The 14861-nt window shown below is 43.4% G+C and overlaps 1 protein-coding gene across 10 annotated transcripts in view; it reads left to right on the top strand.

Annotated features, from left to right (window-relative positions):
* Fam184a (family with sequence similarity 184 member A) overlaps positions 1 to 9379 on the top strand; it is a 63520-nt gene extending 54141 nt beyond the window's left edge. For 5 of the 10 annotated variants that reach the window (XM_033763208.1, XM_033763209.1, XM_033763204.1 and 2 more), the window contains 4 exons: positions 3317 to 3434; positions 5352 to 5456; positions 7308 to 7510; positions 9067 to 9379. In XM_033763208.1, the coding sequence (XP_033619099.1) occupies positions 3317 to 3434; positions 5352 to 5456; positions 7308 to 7510; positions 9067 to 9148 (508 nt within the window). In that variant the 3' untranslated portion in view covers positions 9149 to 9379. Of the gene's footprint in view, positions 1 to 3316; positions 3435 to 5351; positions 5457 to 6828; positions 7228 to 7307; positions 7511 to 8416; positions 8504 to 9066 lie in introns of those variants that run through there. The other 5 variants (XR_004517111.1, XM_033763202.1, XM_033763205.1 and 2 more) reach the window with 5 other exon arrangements.
* Positions 9380 to 14861: the final 5482 nt, after the last annotated feature.

The following is a 14861-nucleotide window of genomic DNA, read 5'->3' as shown; positions in this document are numbered from 1 at the left end:
CCTCTTAATATTTTTGCTTTTTTTTTTTTTTTTTTTTTTTTTTTGTCCTGATTGCAGTGAGCTTGGTATTTGCTGTTCCTGGAGGAATTTGTAAATTCTTCTGAGCCACAGTGGAGCTCGGGGACCTCCCTGTAGAAGGAGCTACTAACCTCACGCAGTTCCACTTGCAGAAATGGGGCCCAATAGACCCCAGCGCCTTGGGTGTCGCTTTCCCCAGCCGTGGTACACACTGGGGAGAGGTGGAAATCCCGGCACCCTCCCCTGTCACGCAGAGTCAGGCTCACAAGTGAACACCCTCTGTCTGTTCCTGTTTGTCTCCTTAGGAATGGTAGTTTGCAAAAAGAAAGAGTTGTGTCTGTTTTTGTTTTTATTGTTCTTTACATGGTTTTGCACATGATGAATTTTCAGTTGACAGTAAGTGAAGTTTAGTTTTTTTATAGTACTGTCTTTTAATAACTGAAGCATTCGGGTTACTGGTAGATATTTTACCGGCTCTCCTATGCCTGTCATTCATTTTCTACTTTGCTTGGGGCATTCCTTTTTCAACAGAAACCTGCTGTGGTGAGGTGGTCGGCCTCCAGCTTCAGACCACTCACAGACCAGTTTCTTTCTGAGCAGTGAGCGTGCTGTGTCTGCTCTGTCCAGGAAACGGGCTCTCAGCTGCAGGTGGCTCCCGAGCAGCCCAACTGTGCTGGCGCCACTGAGGGGCTGAGTTTTATCTTCTGTCCTTACGAGCAGTACCTGTCTCAGTTATTTGGTGCTAAAGTGTCGACTTGCTGATTTTTTGGTCTTTTTTTTTTCTTATTTTACAAAACAACATGGGAGGTCCATCACTTGGAAAACTGCAGTTTTACTCAGTTTATCAAACATTCATGTTTTAGATCTGTCTTCTTCATGAACTACAGACATTGACCTATGTATTTTTAGACCACAAAAACAAAAGAGGGCATGTGTGCCTGGTGAGAATCCAACTGGGACTCTAGTTAGAAGATTTATGTTTGATTCTGTCATTGTTTGACTCTTGGTAGGGCTGTGTAATTTGAGTAAAAGGCACTCATATGGTTCCCTCTTGGGCTGTTTCCCAGCTGAAATCATCCAGATATAAATTCTGGGTATTTGGTCATTTCTGGCTACCTACAATAGTATTTTCTTAATATTTTAATAAGCTCATTTCTACTTTAAAATTTAACAGAAAAAGTTGCTATCACTGTAATAAAATTATCATGACAATTGAAAACATTTTCCTTACTCTGAGTAAAAGCTGAGCTATAGTAGTGTGGATGTAAATTCTATGACAATAAAACATGCTGGGTCCCAGCTGGCGTGGATGCTCGGGGTCTGCCTGCATCCCATGAAATGGGGTGCAAAGCTTGTGTTACAGAGACCCCTTATGGTACACAGAACAGATCGAAGGTCTCCTCCTTGTGATCAGAAAGACAAAGAACAAACTTGTCTGGGCACCGGCCATCCCTGCCTGGTCTCTGAGAGCAGGGATGGTTTCGAGAGCCACCTGGGTGACTGAGGGAACGTCTGCTAGTGCTGACGTGAGTGGGTATCAGAACAGCACCAAGTTTTCTTCCTATGACACTTTTGAAAGACTGGTACTTTTCAAAGTATTTTTGCAAGGTAAATTTATATCGTATTACTTGTTCTCTCCTTTAATGTTTTTCTGTTTATGAAAATTATGTTTCTTATTTTTCCCCTTTAATAAGCAGGTATCTCTTACTAAATTGGTAGTGTATAGATATTTTGTGGTGAGAATTAACTTGAAATAATTTTGTAGGTAAAGAATGCTTACACTAAATAAAAATATATTAGAACTTAAATTCAGGGCAGAATAAAGGAGTTTCAGAAACTGTAAATGATTGTTTAAGACTCACTTTATCTTAAATTCTCCTTGTATGAGGAAACCAAGAAATAATAGCTTCATTTTTATTTTTATTTATTTATTTATTTTCTGGTTTTTTTGAGACAGGGTCTCACTATGTAGTTGAGACTGACCTAGAACTCACTATGTAGCCCAGGCTGGTCTTCAACTCACAGCGATCCCCCTGCCTCAGCCTCCCAAGTGCTGGGATTACAGGTGTGTGCCACCATGCCTGACCTAAGAAATGATAGTTTTAAATAAAGCTTTAAATTTAGGTTTTGGCTACCACTTAATGCCACAGTTCTTGCTCAGCTCAAAAATCTCATATCTTGCTTATAATGCTAAAAGAAAGTACAGTACTCTAGTGGCCTCTGGTGGCCGCTCAGCTTCAAGCCAGATGCCATTTCCTGGATTAGAGAGTGTTTCTCAGCCTCCCTAAAACCTTTGCCCGTAAAACACAAGAGCAAGCCCCTCCCTGTCGATGTGAGCCCGCAGCTGCACGGTAGTCACTGAAGAGCAGAAGTGAAGGTCATGAAACAAGGCTCTGCAGACCCAAGGCAGCTGCTTCCTAGCCCACACTTCGTCACCCTGGCCGCCCACAGTAAGCTGGGACTTCAGCTGGGGATGAGGCAGGGCGCCAGGGAGGGTGTCTCCGGCTCTGTAGCTTGCACTGAGTCAGTGGACGGCTCTTATCAAGTCTGTAAAATGCAGAGTCCAGGACCCTTTGGGGCGGGGACAGGGAGGGGTCGCCGACTTCTCTAGAAGGCAGGGCATCCTGAAGTCACTCGGTGTTTGTTGAGTGAATACATTTTATTCTGTGAATCTTCATCAACCACAATTTTTTAAAGTTTAAATGCTATCATTTTATTCAGAAATAATACACATTTTACTTGCTCTCATTATTTTACAATTATGTTTTAGAACTGCAAGCAGTTTTTTCCTAAACCAAGCCAGCAGCTTCCATTTGCCTCCTTCCACTCTGCCCCTGCCCTGACTCTGAGGTCTGTCCTCAAAGTCTCTTCTGTCCTGGTCTTCAGTGTGGTTCGGTCCTTCCATGCAGAGAGGTATTGGCTAGCAAGGAAGTGTAACACGTCTCACCTGTGACCACTTTGCACTGTGTCTGATGACAGATTCTCAAGTGTGTGCCCCAAAAGACAGGAAGGAGTGGTGTCCTGTATGTGTGTCTTCATCTCCATCCTTGTCTCTTTGCTGTGCCCTCAGAGCGGGGTGCTCACGGCCCGCTCCTGCCAGTGAGCTGTGTCAGTGCTGGGGTCTCACCCCAGACAGTTCACTGCGGCCCGCAGAGACCGGTCTGCAAGTTCCAAGGGGGGAAAGGTTTTGTTTTAACTTTTGTGCACGTGTTTAACAGGATAAATTGGAAAACGTAGATATTCCTATAAAGAATGTGTCCAAGACGTATCAATAAGCTGAAGATTTTCTTGTTTTTAGATTAGAAGAAATGGAAGAAAAATATCTAAAGAGAGAATCAAAACCTGAAGATATACAGATGATTGCAGAATTAAGAATCATGCTTACAGAAAGAGACCAGGTCATAAAGAAATTAATTGTAAGATATTTTGGTTTTGGTATAAACATGTTAATAGTAGACAGTTGGCTGGGAAAATATTTTAAGCAGTGCTAAATGCAAATAGAAAGTACCAAATATGTGGATTATGATTGAAAGATTATTAAAATGTTTATGAATGAGGATAAGTATAATTAAAAATTAGGACTGGGAATTGTGCCTTTTGCTTTAAAAATCTTTTGATACCTATAGAATGTTTATTCTAGGACCCCAGCACTGGGCGTGTGTGTGTGTGTGTGTGTGTGTGTGTGTGTGTGTGTGTGCGCGCGCGCGCTACCCATAGAGCAAGGACTGGCGAGGAGAGTGTGTGCAGTAGCCTGCTCCCTGCACTTCCTGGTTAAGCACAGTTGTTTCCTAGCTGGCTTCTGCACAAAGTGCTCACCAGCCTCCTGAGGCGGGGCAGGGGGACTGGGGTGTTCCAAGAGGGGCTCTGAGACATCTGTCAGGAGTGAAAATGCAGATTTAACTGTATGGGCTGCCTTTGCTAAGCCATGATTTCTTAAGAATAAAAAGTGACTTTTAAAATTCACAAAACATTTCCATCTTCTAAAATGGTAAGCCCTGGTCAGTAATTAAAATGTTGCTTTTTCTGCCACTAATGAATGAAAATCTTTATAGTAAAAGTAGAAATAGACCCGAGTTTGATCCCCGGTACAAAAAAAAAAAAAAAAAAAAAAAAAAAAAAAAAAAAGTAGAAATAGAGCACAAAAAGCGTTGTGTGCTTATTCATCACTTTGACTGAAAACTTGGGATAGTACCATGCAAAGAAAGCATAAGAGCAACATTTATCTCTCAGGCGTCTTAAATTTTTATTTCCTTGGCCTGTTTTGAGGGAACTGGAAGTCTTGCCATAAGTGGCAGGGTTAAAGTCAGGTCTCCTGGGGAACCCAGAGCAGGCTCTGGAGACAGAGTGGGTCAGGCTGCTTCCATCCCTGGCACCCCAGCTGTCCAGCGAGCACAGGCTTCAGGGACAGTGCTCCCGGACAGCAGGGACTCAAGAAGTGTCACCGCCCAGTGCACACTGGGGGTGAGCACACCTCACAGATGCCTTTCCCCTACTGCCCATAGAAATGGCTTTGGATTGTCCAGCCCTCACGGGGGTCGGGGGGCTTCAGGATGATTGTATTTCGTCCTCAGCACAGGTCAGGCAGGCCTGAGACTCCAGAGAGTAAAGTATCTTTCTAAAGCTGCATGGCTCATCAGGGCCAGGGCCAGGGTCATCACACTCCACAGCAGCCTTGGACACCAAGGACTGAAGTCAGTGGTGACTGAGAGGGGTGCAGTCTTGTGGTGCAGCAGTCCCCTGAAATCGACATTACCCTACATCACACCCTGCGCCCTCATTTTGCCCCTGCTTGGCCCACTTGGGGCTTTCCCAGGCCAGCCTCCCAGTTCATTCAGTCCTTGCTGTTCACAGAGCCAAGGGCAAAGGTTTTATCACTATAGGGGCCATTCGCTTTTTCCCTGGTACTGCTGCTAAAATGCAGTCCTGAGATCAGACGTTAAATCTGTTGCCTAGGACTGAAGCACCGTAATGTGTCACAGTGTCATCTTCATAAAGGGGAACAATTTAGCCACGCCAGTTAGGCCAGTTGCAGCTGCATAGCCGGCCCTGTGAGGCAGAGCTTGGACCACTTAAAACACTGAGATCCAGCCTTGAAGGAAAAGTATTGGAGGGTGAAGTCAAGTCCCTGGGAGTAAGGGTTACCAAGTACTGAAATCCTGCCTACCTTTCAGCAACCCAAAGACACCAGCAGTTAGGTCCAGAAATCTTCAAACAAGGCAAATAAGCCTTCATTCCAGTACTGTATTACTTTGAATAAAATGGCGCTTATACAGTTATGTATGTAAATATTTGGTAGAAAATGCTGAAAAGATGTTTGTAATTCTTTTACATAGGAGGACAATAAATTTTATCAACTGGAATTACTCAACCGAGAAACTAACTTCAACAAAGTGTTTAACTCAAGACCTACTGTTGGTGTTATTAATCCATTGACCAAGGTATGTGTTGGAGACACTGTGACATAGGGATATGATTTTAAATTGGGTCAGTTACCTGGAGCACTATAGGATAAAGCTCCCAAAATATTTTTAACTAGCAAAATTTTTTTTTTAGTTCTGTATGTGTCTGTTTTCATAATGAGTTGCAAAATTTCACCCCATTTTGTGTAAGTCACCACAGACTATTCTGTCAACAAAGCAAGTAATAAATAATTGTATGTAGTGGCTTCAGAGATTAAAAATCTTTTGGAAGAAACCAATACAGTAAATAAAAGTTGCTAGTGTTAAAGTTGATTTTAAATTGGGATTTCGTCCTTCCCAAGTTAAAGTGCTCTAAAGTTTGAACTTCAGTGTTTTATAAAAGATGTTAAGAATGACTAACAGAGATGTGGGCTCCTGTACCTGTAGACTCAACACCCTGCCTGCGTGTCCCACAGAAAGCTCTCCATACATAATGGATGAATGAATTGGAGTTCACTTTCATTTTTAAATTGATAATGTAAAGTGACATAAACTTATAAAGCAAGATGGTGAGACTTGGGAAAACAAAATATAATTTTTATTTTGTTGGAATTATTTTTTCTGCTATACAACCATTAGTGTAGAACTTTATCAGTTACACTTTTGAGTTCCTAATATAGAAAACTTAAGTTTAACTGTGTCCTCTGGTGACTAGGGTAAGAAAATGCACATGAGATGGCTCTGTGAGAACTTCCCGCTTCTTCTGGCGTCGTGGCTGCAGTTCTCACACACAGCTCTGAATAAGGCGTCTTTCCTTTCTCTTGCCTGAGAGGCTAAAGTAGGACCCTGGTCAGGGACTCTGAATCGCAGTAGTACACAGAGGAAAATGTCTAGATAGTGGATGACTGTATTCCAAGAACAGTGCTGTCTTCTGTATTCATTGCATTTTTTAAAACTGCAGTTATTTTGCAAAACAAATTATAAATGTGTTAGCATATATAATGAGCAAAGTGTGAGAATATTCTAAATTATGAATGACATTAATTTTTATGGGGCATAACAAGGTGTGATGCTCATTGATTCTAGAGGTGGAAATTGAGATTTAAGTCAGTAATTTGCAAATTGATAGATTTTGACCATCTGCAGTTGTTCCCTTAATTTTAAAGACTTATTACATTTTTTAAAATCTTTGATAACTTTTGTTTTATATCCTTTAACTTTTTAAAGCAAGCCAATTGACAGTGTCATTTAACTGATACACTTAATTATACAGATTTAATTTTCTCTATTCAGAAAGATATTTAGGTGGAAAAATTACGTTATTTCTCTAGGTCAGCTTTAGGACTAAAGTACAAATGTGAGACTGTCTCAAACAACTTTGCCAAGCATTTTCTCATTCCTTTCTTTCTAGGCAAGAACTGCCTCCCTCTGACAGATGACTAAAGTTCACCAACCTCTCTTTTAAAATTGTGATTAACTCTCCTCCTCCTAATGTTAGCCTGTGTCAGTTTAACCTCACGGTATCTGCAAGACCACCTCTTTCCACTCTGCCCCCTGGTCCTCCTGGGTTCTCTTCACCCCCTGGAATTCCTGTCACCTCCTCTTCTCCCTAGTGTTGCAGTGAGAGACTCACAGGGGACTTGAGTGAAGCTCTCCTCGGTGCCTCTCGTTCTTCCTGTCCTGGGCGGCGTCTGTCATGGAGGATTCCATGTAGATAACACCACCAAAGATCCCCAGCCCACACTCTGGGGAACACTGGTTAATTGTAACATCCTCATTTAACACAACGCTTCCAAAATTGCCCCATGCCCAATGTTCATCGCCACTATTCCTGTTTTCTCACTCGACCTTGTGCAGAGACTGTCCTCACATACATTATTTTTAATGCAGCAAAAGAAGAAGAATGATAAATCACCAACAAACAGGTTTGTGAGTGTTCCCAATCTAAGTGCTCTGGAATCTGGCGGAGTGGGCAATGGACATCCTAACCGCCTGGACCCCATTCCTAATTCTCCAGTCCATGATGTCGAGTTCAACAGCAGCAAGCCACTTCCACAGCCAGTGCCACCCAAACAGTCCAAGACATTTTTGAGGTGAGCCCCGTCTCACCAGTGGTTTTTTTCTTTTCTTTTTTAACCTGAGAAATTGGTCTTCTTACATTGTAGATATCCTCTATTTTAATAGCAACCTAAGAAACATTAATGTGTAATATTTTCATTGTCATCTAGTTCTCTCTAGAACCCCTTTTTGACTGTTTAAAATTTTTTTAATTGTCATCAGTTTTCTAAATGTTGAACTATCCATGTAATTCAATGTGCTTAAATTTCAGTATTTATGGACAGTTTGATTCATTTTCAGTCCTGTCACCAATTTTTCATTAATAATCCATCCTTATTGAAAAACTTCATTTTTACTTATTTTTCTCTTACATAATTTTTCCTTTTTTGCCAGACATTGATATATACATAGGTTTATTGCTAAAATAAAAAGTATGTAAGTTATGAGAACTTATGATATATGTAAGCAAATAAAAAACCTGAATAAGCTTTAAAATTGACAGTCCACTTTTAAATCATTGCCACATTACTGATCACATGTATTTCCAAGTAAATTTTGAGTGAAATGCAATCAGCCATAAGATAAAGTCAAAAAGTACTGTTTTTCTTGTAGTACCAGGGGTCAAACTCAGGACCTTGCACTTGCAAGGCAGGTGCAGCACCAGAGCTAAATCCCTGGCCCAAAAAGTGCTGTTTTTTATGTTTTATACTCATCTTTTACCACTGATTTTTTTTTCTTTTTGCTGCTTTTATTTCTACTAAATCTCAGCAGATAATAAGAGTATTATAAATAGAGAAGTTTTTTTCTTTGTTTTGGGCTAAGTGACTTATGACGTAGTTAATGAGTACTTAACACAGCAAGAATAACAAGTGGTCCCCTGTATCTGTGACTCTCCTGCTAAATCCTCTGTTGCTTGCTTCCCTGCGCATGGGTGCATTCAGGTTTCAGTAAGGTGCATGTGCATGAGCCCAAGGAGCAGGACGCGGGAGTTTCCATTACGTGTTGGTGCCTTGTAATTGCCCGAGACGGTAGGGATTCTTTTGTTTTCTCAAGTAGCCCAGAGACTCTGTAGTTAGAATTAAGAGACATGTAAACTGTGTAACTTTAAAGTTAGAAGGGAAACTGGGTTTTTAATGCCTTCCTTTTCTTGGAGCGTCTGCTTAAGGAACTATGAAATGAACCTTTAATATGCATATGCAAATAGTAAAGAACTTGATTGTTACTTAATTTAGTTATATTTAAGGGTATATTTGTAAGAACAAGTACTTAGATCCTAAATTTTCAACTGAACTGTGACAGGTGCTGAGAGAACCTTATCTTCTCTCATTCCTACAACTCCTTCGGAATTGATGCAGCTGAAGAAGGTGACATGATTTTCTCAGCTGTGGGTTGTGCTCCTCTGGGCTATGGCAGTGCCTCGCCTCGCCTCTCCTCCGGGCTGTGCTGGGCTCCTGCTCTCCGGGGTGGCGTAGCAGCCTACAACGCAGCTTGCTCCTGGCGGGGAGTCAGCTGTGGCAATCCGCACTGATGTTTGATGTGCTTTGGCCTTTATTTTTCAAACCGCTTCATGAGGATTGCTCTCTCTCTCTAGTCCTCCTCAGGGTGAAGCTTCCCCTGTGGCTTCTCCAGACCCCCAACGCCAGGAGTGGTTTGCCCGGTACTTCACGTTCTGAAGGAACTGTGCTGGCCCTGCTTGGTGTGCACTGTTCTGAGAGCATGCACAGGCTCTCCTGCATCAGACACTGTGAAGGAGAAAGGGTCGGTCTCTCCGACTTGAAATGCACTGTATTTCCTATGATATTTATTGGAATCACTCTATAAGGTACTATATTATGAGTGTAACTATAAGTTATTTTTATTTAAGATGGAAGAGCCTTTAATCTTTGTAATTACATAATAAATTTTGTTAAAACAAACAACGCTTTTCGTTTTTGTTGGTTTCTTTTAACCCCATGAGGCTTGCCAACAGAAGTTTTACTGCGTTAATAATCAAATGATAATCAAATTATTTGACTTCAGTAATCATAATAAAATCAGCATAGGTAAATATGTTATCCTCTTCCATTATCATGCATAATTTTAACTAAATGGTCTAAATTTATAATGCTAGAATAAAAGCATTTGTGTAAATTGTGGACTTTCAAGTATATCAAAAAAACTGTTAACTTAGGGGTTTTTGGTTTTTGTATTCTGGTAGTTGAGATCTAGAACTTGTAGTAGTCAGTAGCTGTGATTAATACTGTCCTTTATGGCCAGAAGTCACTGTGTAAACAGAGTTGAGTCTGTTTTATCTTGCCTTAAAAGCCTATTTGTTGGTTTTCTCAGCAGTAGGCAATTTAGTTTTGATGCATGGACGGACATCCATTGTCAGATTTTAACGCGGACTTTCATTTCCTTAAGACTTGGTCCACTTTGGCAGGCTACTGTATTTGTTCTGTGCCCAAAAGAAGGCATACCAAGTCTAGTTGATGGAGTGATACAGATTTTAGAAGCTAAGTGAACTAAGGCAGATAATATGATGTATGTACTTTGAACTGTTTTTCCCCTTCAGCTAAAAGATTAAATTTCCCAAGAAAAACAGTTAAGTCTGTTTCAGAGAATTCTTGCCTCTAGTTGTACATATCTTGTAATTTGGACCATTCATGCCAAGGACTGGCTGGTCAGTGCTTGTGCCAGAGACGGGAGAAAGAGCTTGGGCGCTGTCCTCACGGAGCTGCTGCAGATTCTTGCCTCGTCCAGTGTCCGAGCGTTCCCAAGGAAGGTCATGGGGACAGTGGGGCAGCAGGATCTGGTCCTGGAAGCTGTGTTCACACACAGCGCTCGGCGATGAGGAAGTTAAAGAGACAGGTGGGCAAGGGCCTGCCCCAGCGCCAGCTGAAGCCACATCCAGACCATGTGGCATCCTGCTGGGCCTTCTTGGAGGGCGCCGTTCAGGCCAGAGGAGGAGTGCAGTCACGGAGAGGCTTCCCTGCTCCTCCACACTTCACTGCTTACATTGCTGACCCTGCCACACCATGGGTGGAGACACTGGAACACCCACCACATGCACACACAGTCACACTGAGGCTGGGAAGGACTGAAGCCTGTGCTCTTTCTTTATGCCAGGAAGGGACAGGAATCCTTGGTAAGGAGACGAACTTGCCCCTCCAGCATGTGCAGCAGGTCACCCTGTGACTAGACTTCGGTTTAGGGACACTCGGCACACTGGCTGCAGTTGGTGCAGAAGAGAGGTGGGAACCCGACTACAGCAGGAGCTGGAGTGCCTGCCTGCTTCAGATGAACACTAAACCGAAGAGATGCATGTGGGACAGGAGACGAAGAACAGTGTGGAGACAGAACTGTTGGGAGCTGGGGACTGGTACATGGAACACAAGGCAAATACGGACAAGGGTGAAGTCTGAGTTCAGACACGCCGGAGTTGAAGTTTCTCTGTAATCCATAGGCATCGACACACAAGGATCCAGAGCTCAGGAAAACAGCTGGAGCTGGTTAGGGCATCCTGTGAAACTGGCTTTAAGTCAGGTAAGGCCCACAAGAGAATGCGAAGCAGCAAGAGCTGCAGGAAAGCAAAGTCCCCGAAGAACAAAGTGTCAGAGGCACAGAGACAGACGGAGACAGAGACAGGCAGGCACCGCCAGAATGCCAGGTACCACAGGTATAAAGATGCGGAAAAAACAAACCAGAAAATAATCTTAGCAAGAACAGATCCAGGGCGGCAGTAGCACCAAAAGCCAGACTCCAGGAGAGAGGCAGTGGGGAGCCAAGGACAGTGGTGAAAACCATCTTGAAGGAAGCAGCTGTCCTGGGACCAGGAGACGTAAGATGGGGTTTGCTTCTGTTTGCGGAAGACCTTATCCTGCTTTCGTGCTATAGGGTGGGGCTGGGGAAGTAGACAGATTAAAAGGACAGGAGAAAGGATGGACAAGAACTGCATAACAACCTCCATCACTGGGCTGTGTTCATAGAAGTAAGGGGCTAGTCAAATGTGTAAGTGGTTCATACTGTGATGGAAGGGCAAACAAAGACTTAGCAAGACACTATTTATATAAAAACCATCCCAGATATCCAAACTCTTAGGGTTAGCAGAGATCTTAAAGTCTTCCAGAGAAAGCTTTATTAGTTGCAGTGACAGGAAGGCATCTCTGAGGCGTCCTAGCCCTGGCTCTGCTGCCCACAGCCAGGAACTCGGATCCTATGACTCGGTTCCTATGCCGGACAGCTCCAAATGCATATAAGGTGGTAGGAAGATTAAACTTTTTTTTTTTTTTTTTTTTTTGGTATCAGGGATTGAACTCAGGATCTTGTGCTTGCCTGCCAGGCAGGCGTGGTGCTGAGCTAACCTTGACATTTTTAATGAATGGCTAAACACAAGTGCTGGTGTGTAAGTGTAAGGTTCTATAGTCCTATGACATAAAGGTTTTCACATACCACACACTTGTAATCCAAGCTCCCTGGGAGGTTGAGGCAGGGCAATCACTAGATCAAGCCCAGCTGGGCAACTTGGCAGATCAGCTACTTAGTGAGACCCTGTCTCAGAACAAAGTAAAAAATAGGCTGAGAATGAAGGTCGGTGAGAAGGGCCTGGGTTCTATCCTCAGTACCACAGAAACATGCTCACCCTCAGGCAAACCTTCCCGCCAAGAACTTCATGTGCTCACGTAGGAAATGGAAGCACCTGGAGAAAATCCCCCCCTCCATTGGTGCTGGCTGGAGAGCAAGAGAGCTGCTCCTAAAGGCCTTCCAGAGCCAACCCCAGCTCCACTGAGGAGCCCACAGGAGAGGGCACCAGCTGCGCTCCTGAGTCCACAGTGGGTCCCTCCCTGAAGTCAGAGGGTGCAGCCCAGGGCCCCTGTGACTGCATTTGGTGCCAGGATGGTGGGGAGCTGATAGCACAGGATAAGTGTCCCTGTGAGAGGAGACTACAGACACAGACGTGACTGTCCATGGGCCAGGAGCACAGCTCTCTGCAGGTTAGGGGCAATCTGACCTTTCTCCGTCTCCAGACAGAAAAATGGGGTTCTGCCGTCTTCCCGCCACAGCCCACAGAGACTGACACAACCGCCTACAGCAAGTCTCGGTCATGGAGGTGAGGGCGGGCAGCAGTGCCGACTACATAGGTATGAAAGGGTGATAACGGAATATTACAAGCGAGTCCTGCTCAGAACTAAGATGAGACAAATGCCTGGGAGGCAAAGAACTAAAACTCAGAAATACAGCTGAGATAATGGTTATCTTGCAAAGAGTTTGTAATTAAACTCTGGGTCACATGGATTTGCTAGTAAGTTCTAACATATTTAAGGAAGAAATACAAATTTTACATAATTTTTTTTCCTAGAAAACCAAAAGAGACAGGGAACGTCCTAACTCATGTTGTGCAGCTAGCATCACACTGATAAAACAAGGCAAACAAAAAAATCAGACCAGCATCCCAACAACACATTAAAAAACTAAACAAAATGTTGGCAGATTTAACAATACACGGAATGAAGAATACATCCTTACCAAGTGGGACTTTTTCAGAACACCAAAGCTGATTTCATGATCAAAGCTCATGGTCATTTACCATATGCAGGAGTTTCCCAGGCTGCCAGGGAGGAGCCTCACACGTGCTGTGAACAAGAGAGATGAGACTGCGGCCACCTCCTGGAGGCCTCTGCCCATTTCCCGGGCAGATGGCATCTCATGGGCTCCTCTCGTGCCTTTGGGAACCCTGCATTCCTTGGCTCCTGAATAGCTTCCTGTGTCTCCCCATGCAGTGTCCTCCTGTGTGTTTCTATGTTCAATGCTCTTTTATTTTTCATTTTTTTGCAGTAATAGGGACTAGACTCAGGGCCACTCTACTACTGAAGCTACATTCTCAGCCCTTTTTATTTTGGGACAGGGTCTTGCCCAGGATGTTCTTAACTTGGCAATCCTCCTGCCTCAGCAACCTCTGGCGTAGCTGGGATTATAGGCATGGCACTGCACCCTTTTGATGAGGACACCGTCATACTGGATTAGGTCTCACCTTACTGGCATACTTTTAACTTGATTACTTCTACAGGCCCCTGCATAGAAACACATTCACATGGGTGGGCATGGTGGCACATGCCTGTATGGGAGGCCGAGAAAAGGGAGACCCTGTCTCAAAAATGAGAGTGAAGATACATCTCAGTGGTACAGCGCTTGTCTAGCAGACAGGAGGGCCTGCGTTCAAACCCCACTATTGAAAAAAAGGAAAAGGTACTATTCATTCACAGGTCCTGTGTTAGGACTTAAAATACCTTTTTAAGAGGAGCACAAGTGCAGTTTAAAAAAGGAAAAAGAAAAGGCAAATGATCATTTCACTCATTTCAGGAAAACGCATTGATGAAATCCAACTCCCATTCTTGATAAAACTGCTCAGCATCTAAAATCGGAAGGTAACTGGTCTTCAGCTTGAGTGTGTGTGCAGACCTGCAGCTCAGGCTCAGTCAGAGCTCAGAGGTAGCCTGCTTGCCTGGCACAAGCATGGCCCTGGGTTCAAGTGCAAAAAAAAAAAAGTCCTCGGCTAACCTTCCTAAGATTCAAACTGAAGTCTGAATACTTTTCCTTTAAGATCAGAAACAAGGAGAGGCTGTCTGCTCCCAACATTTTCAGTCACCATTGTGTGGGAGCTTGTAGCCAGTGCAAAGAGGAACAAAAGGTATGCAGCACAAGAAGTAAAACTATCTTTATTCACACACAGACAATAAATTCTGCTGTATACAGAATATGGTAAAATCTACAAAAAAAGCTACCAGAATTCATAAATGGCTTTTACAAAATGCATACACGATGTTTTAAAAATGAACTATTTCTATATATTAGCAAAGAACTGGAAATTGAAACTTTAAATGTTCACTTACATAGCACCAAAAAGGTTTCCTCACAAATCCCTTGACGTTGGGGTAATTGTGACAAGGATAGAGCTGACGAAAATGTTAACAGATCTAAATGAATGGAAGGGTTACGTGGTTCAAGAGTCACATGACATTACTGCTACTAAGTAGATTATGAGGTTGAGGCCAGCCTCGGCTACATAGTGAGGTCCTGTATCAAGTCAAAAAAGCTTTTACAAAGAATACGGACTGGAAATAAAACGCAATCTGATCTCAAAACTCTTTTCGAGGCTACAGGAAGAGAGATAACATCACAGGAATAGACTAAAGCCTGACAGTCCCACAGCAGCTTTCATCTACCGACTGTGGACATCGGGGTGACGCCACTGTGGGAAGGAAGCCTTCTGAACAAATGCTAACACATACTCGAGTAGAAAGGGGACCTCAGATCAGATCCACACCTTGCCCCGTATACAAACACCAGCCCTGTGGATCACCGGGTGCGGATCCCCTGACACACCGCCCCCGGGCAGGCCCCGCCCCCCGG

Source organism: Fukomys damarensis, unplaced genomic scaffold, assembly GCF_012274545.1.
Source record: "Fukomys damarensis isolate Sample0158 unplaced genomic scaffold, DMR_v1.0_HiC HiC_scaffold_14, whole genome shotgun sequence".
Taxonomy (NCBI): domain Eukaryota; kingdom Metazoa; phylum Chordata; class Mammalia; order Rodentia; family Bathyergidae; genus Fukomys; species Fukomys damarensis.
This window is presented reverse-complemented; position numbering and strand designations above follow the sequence as displayed.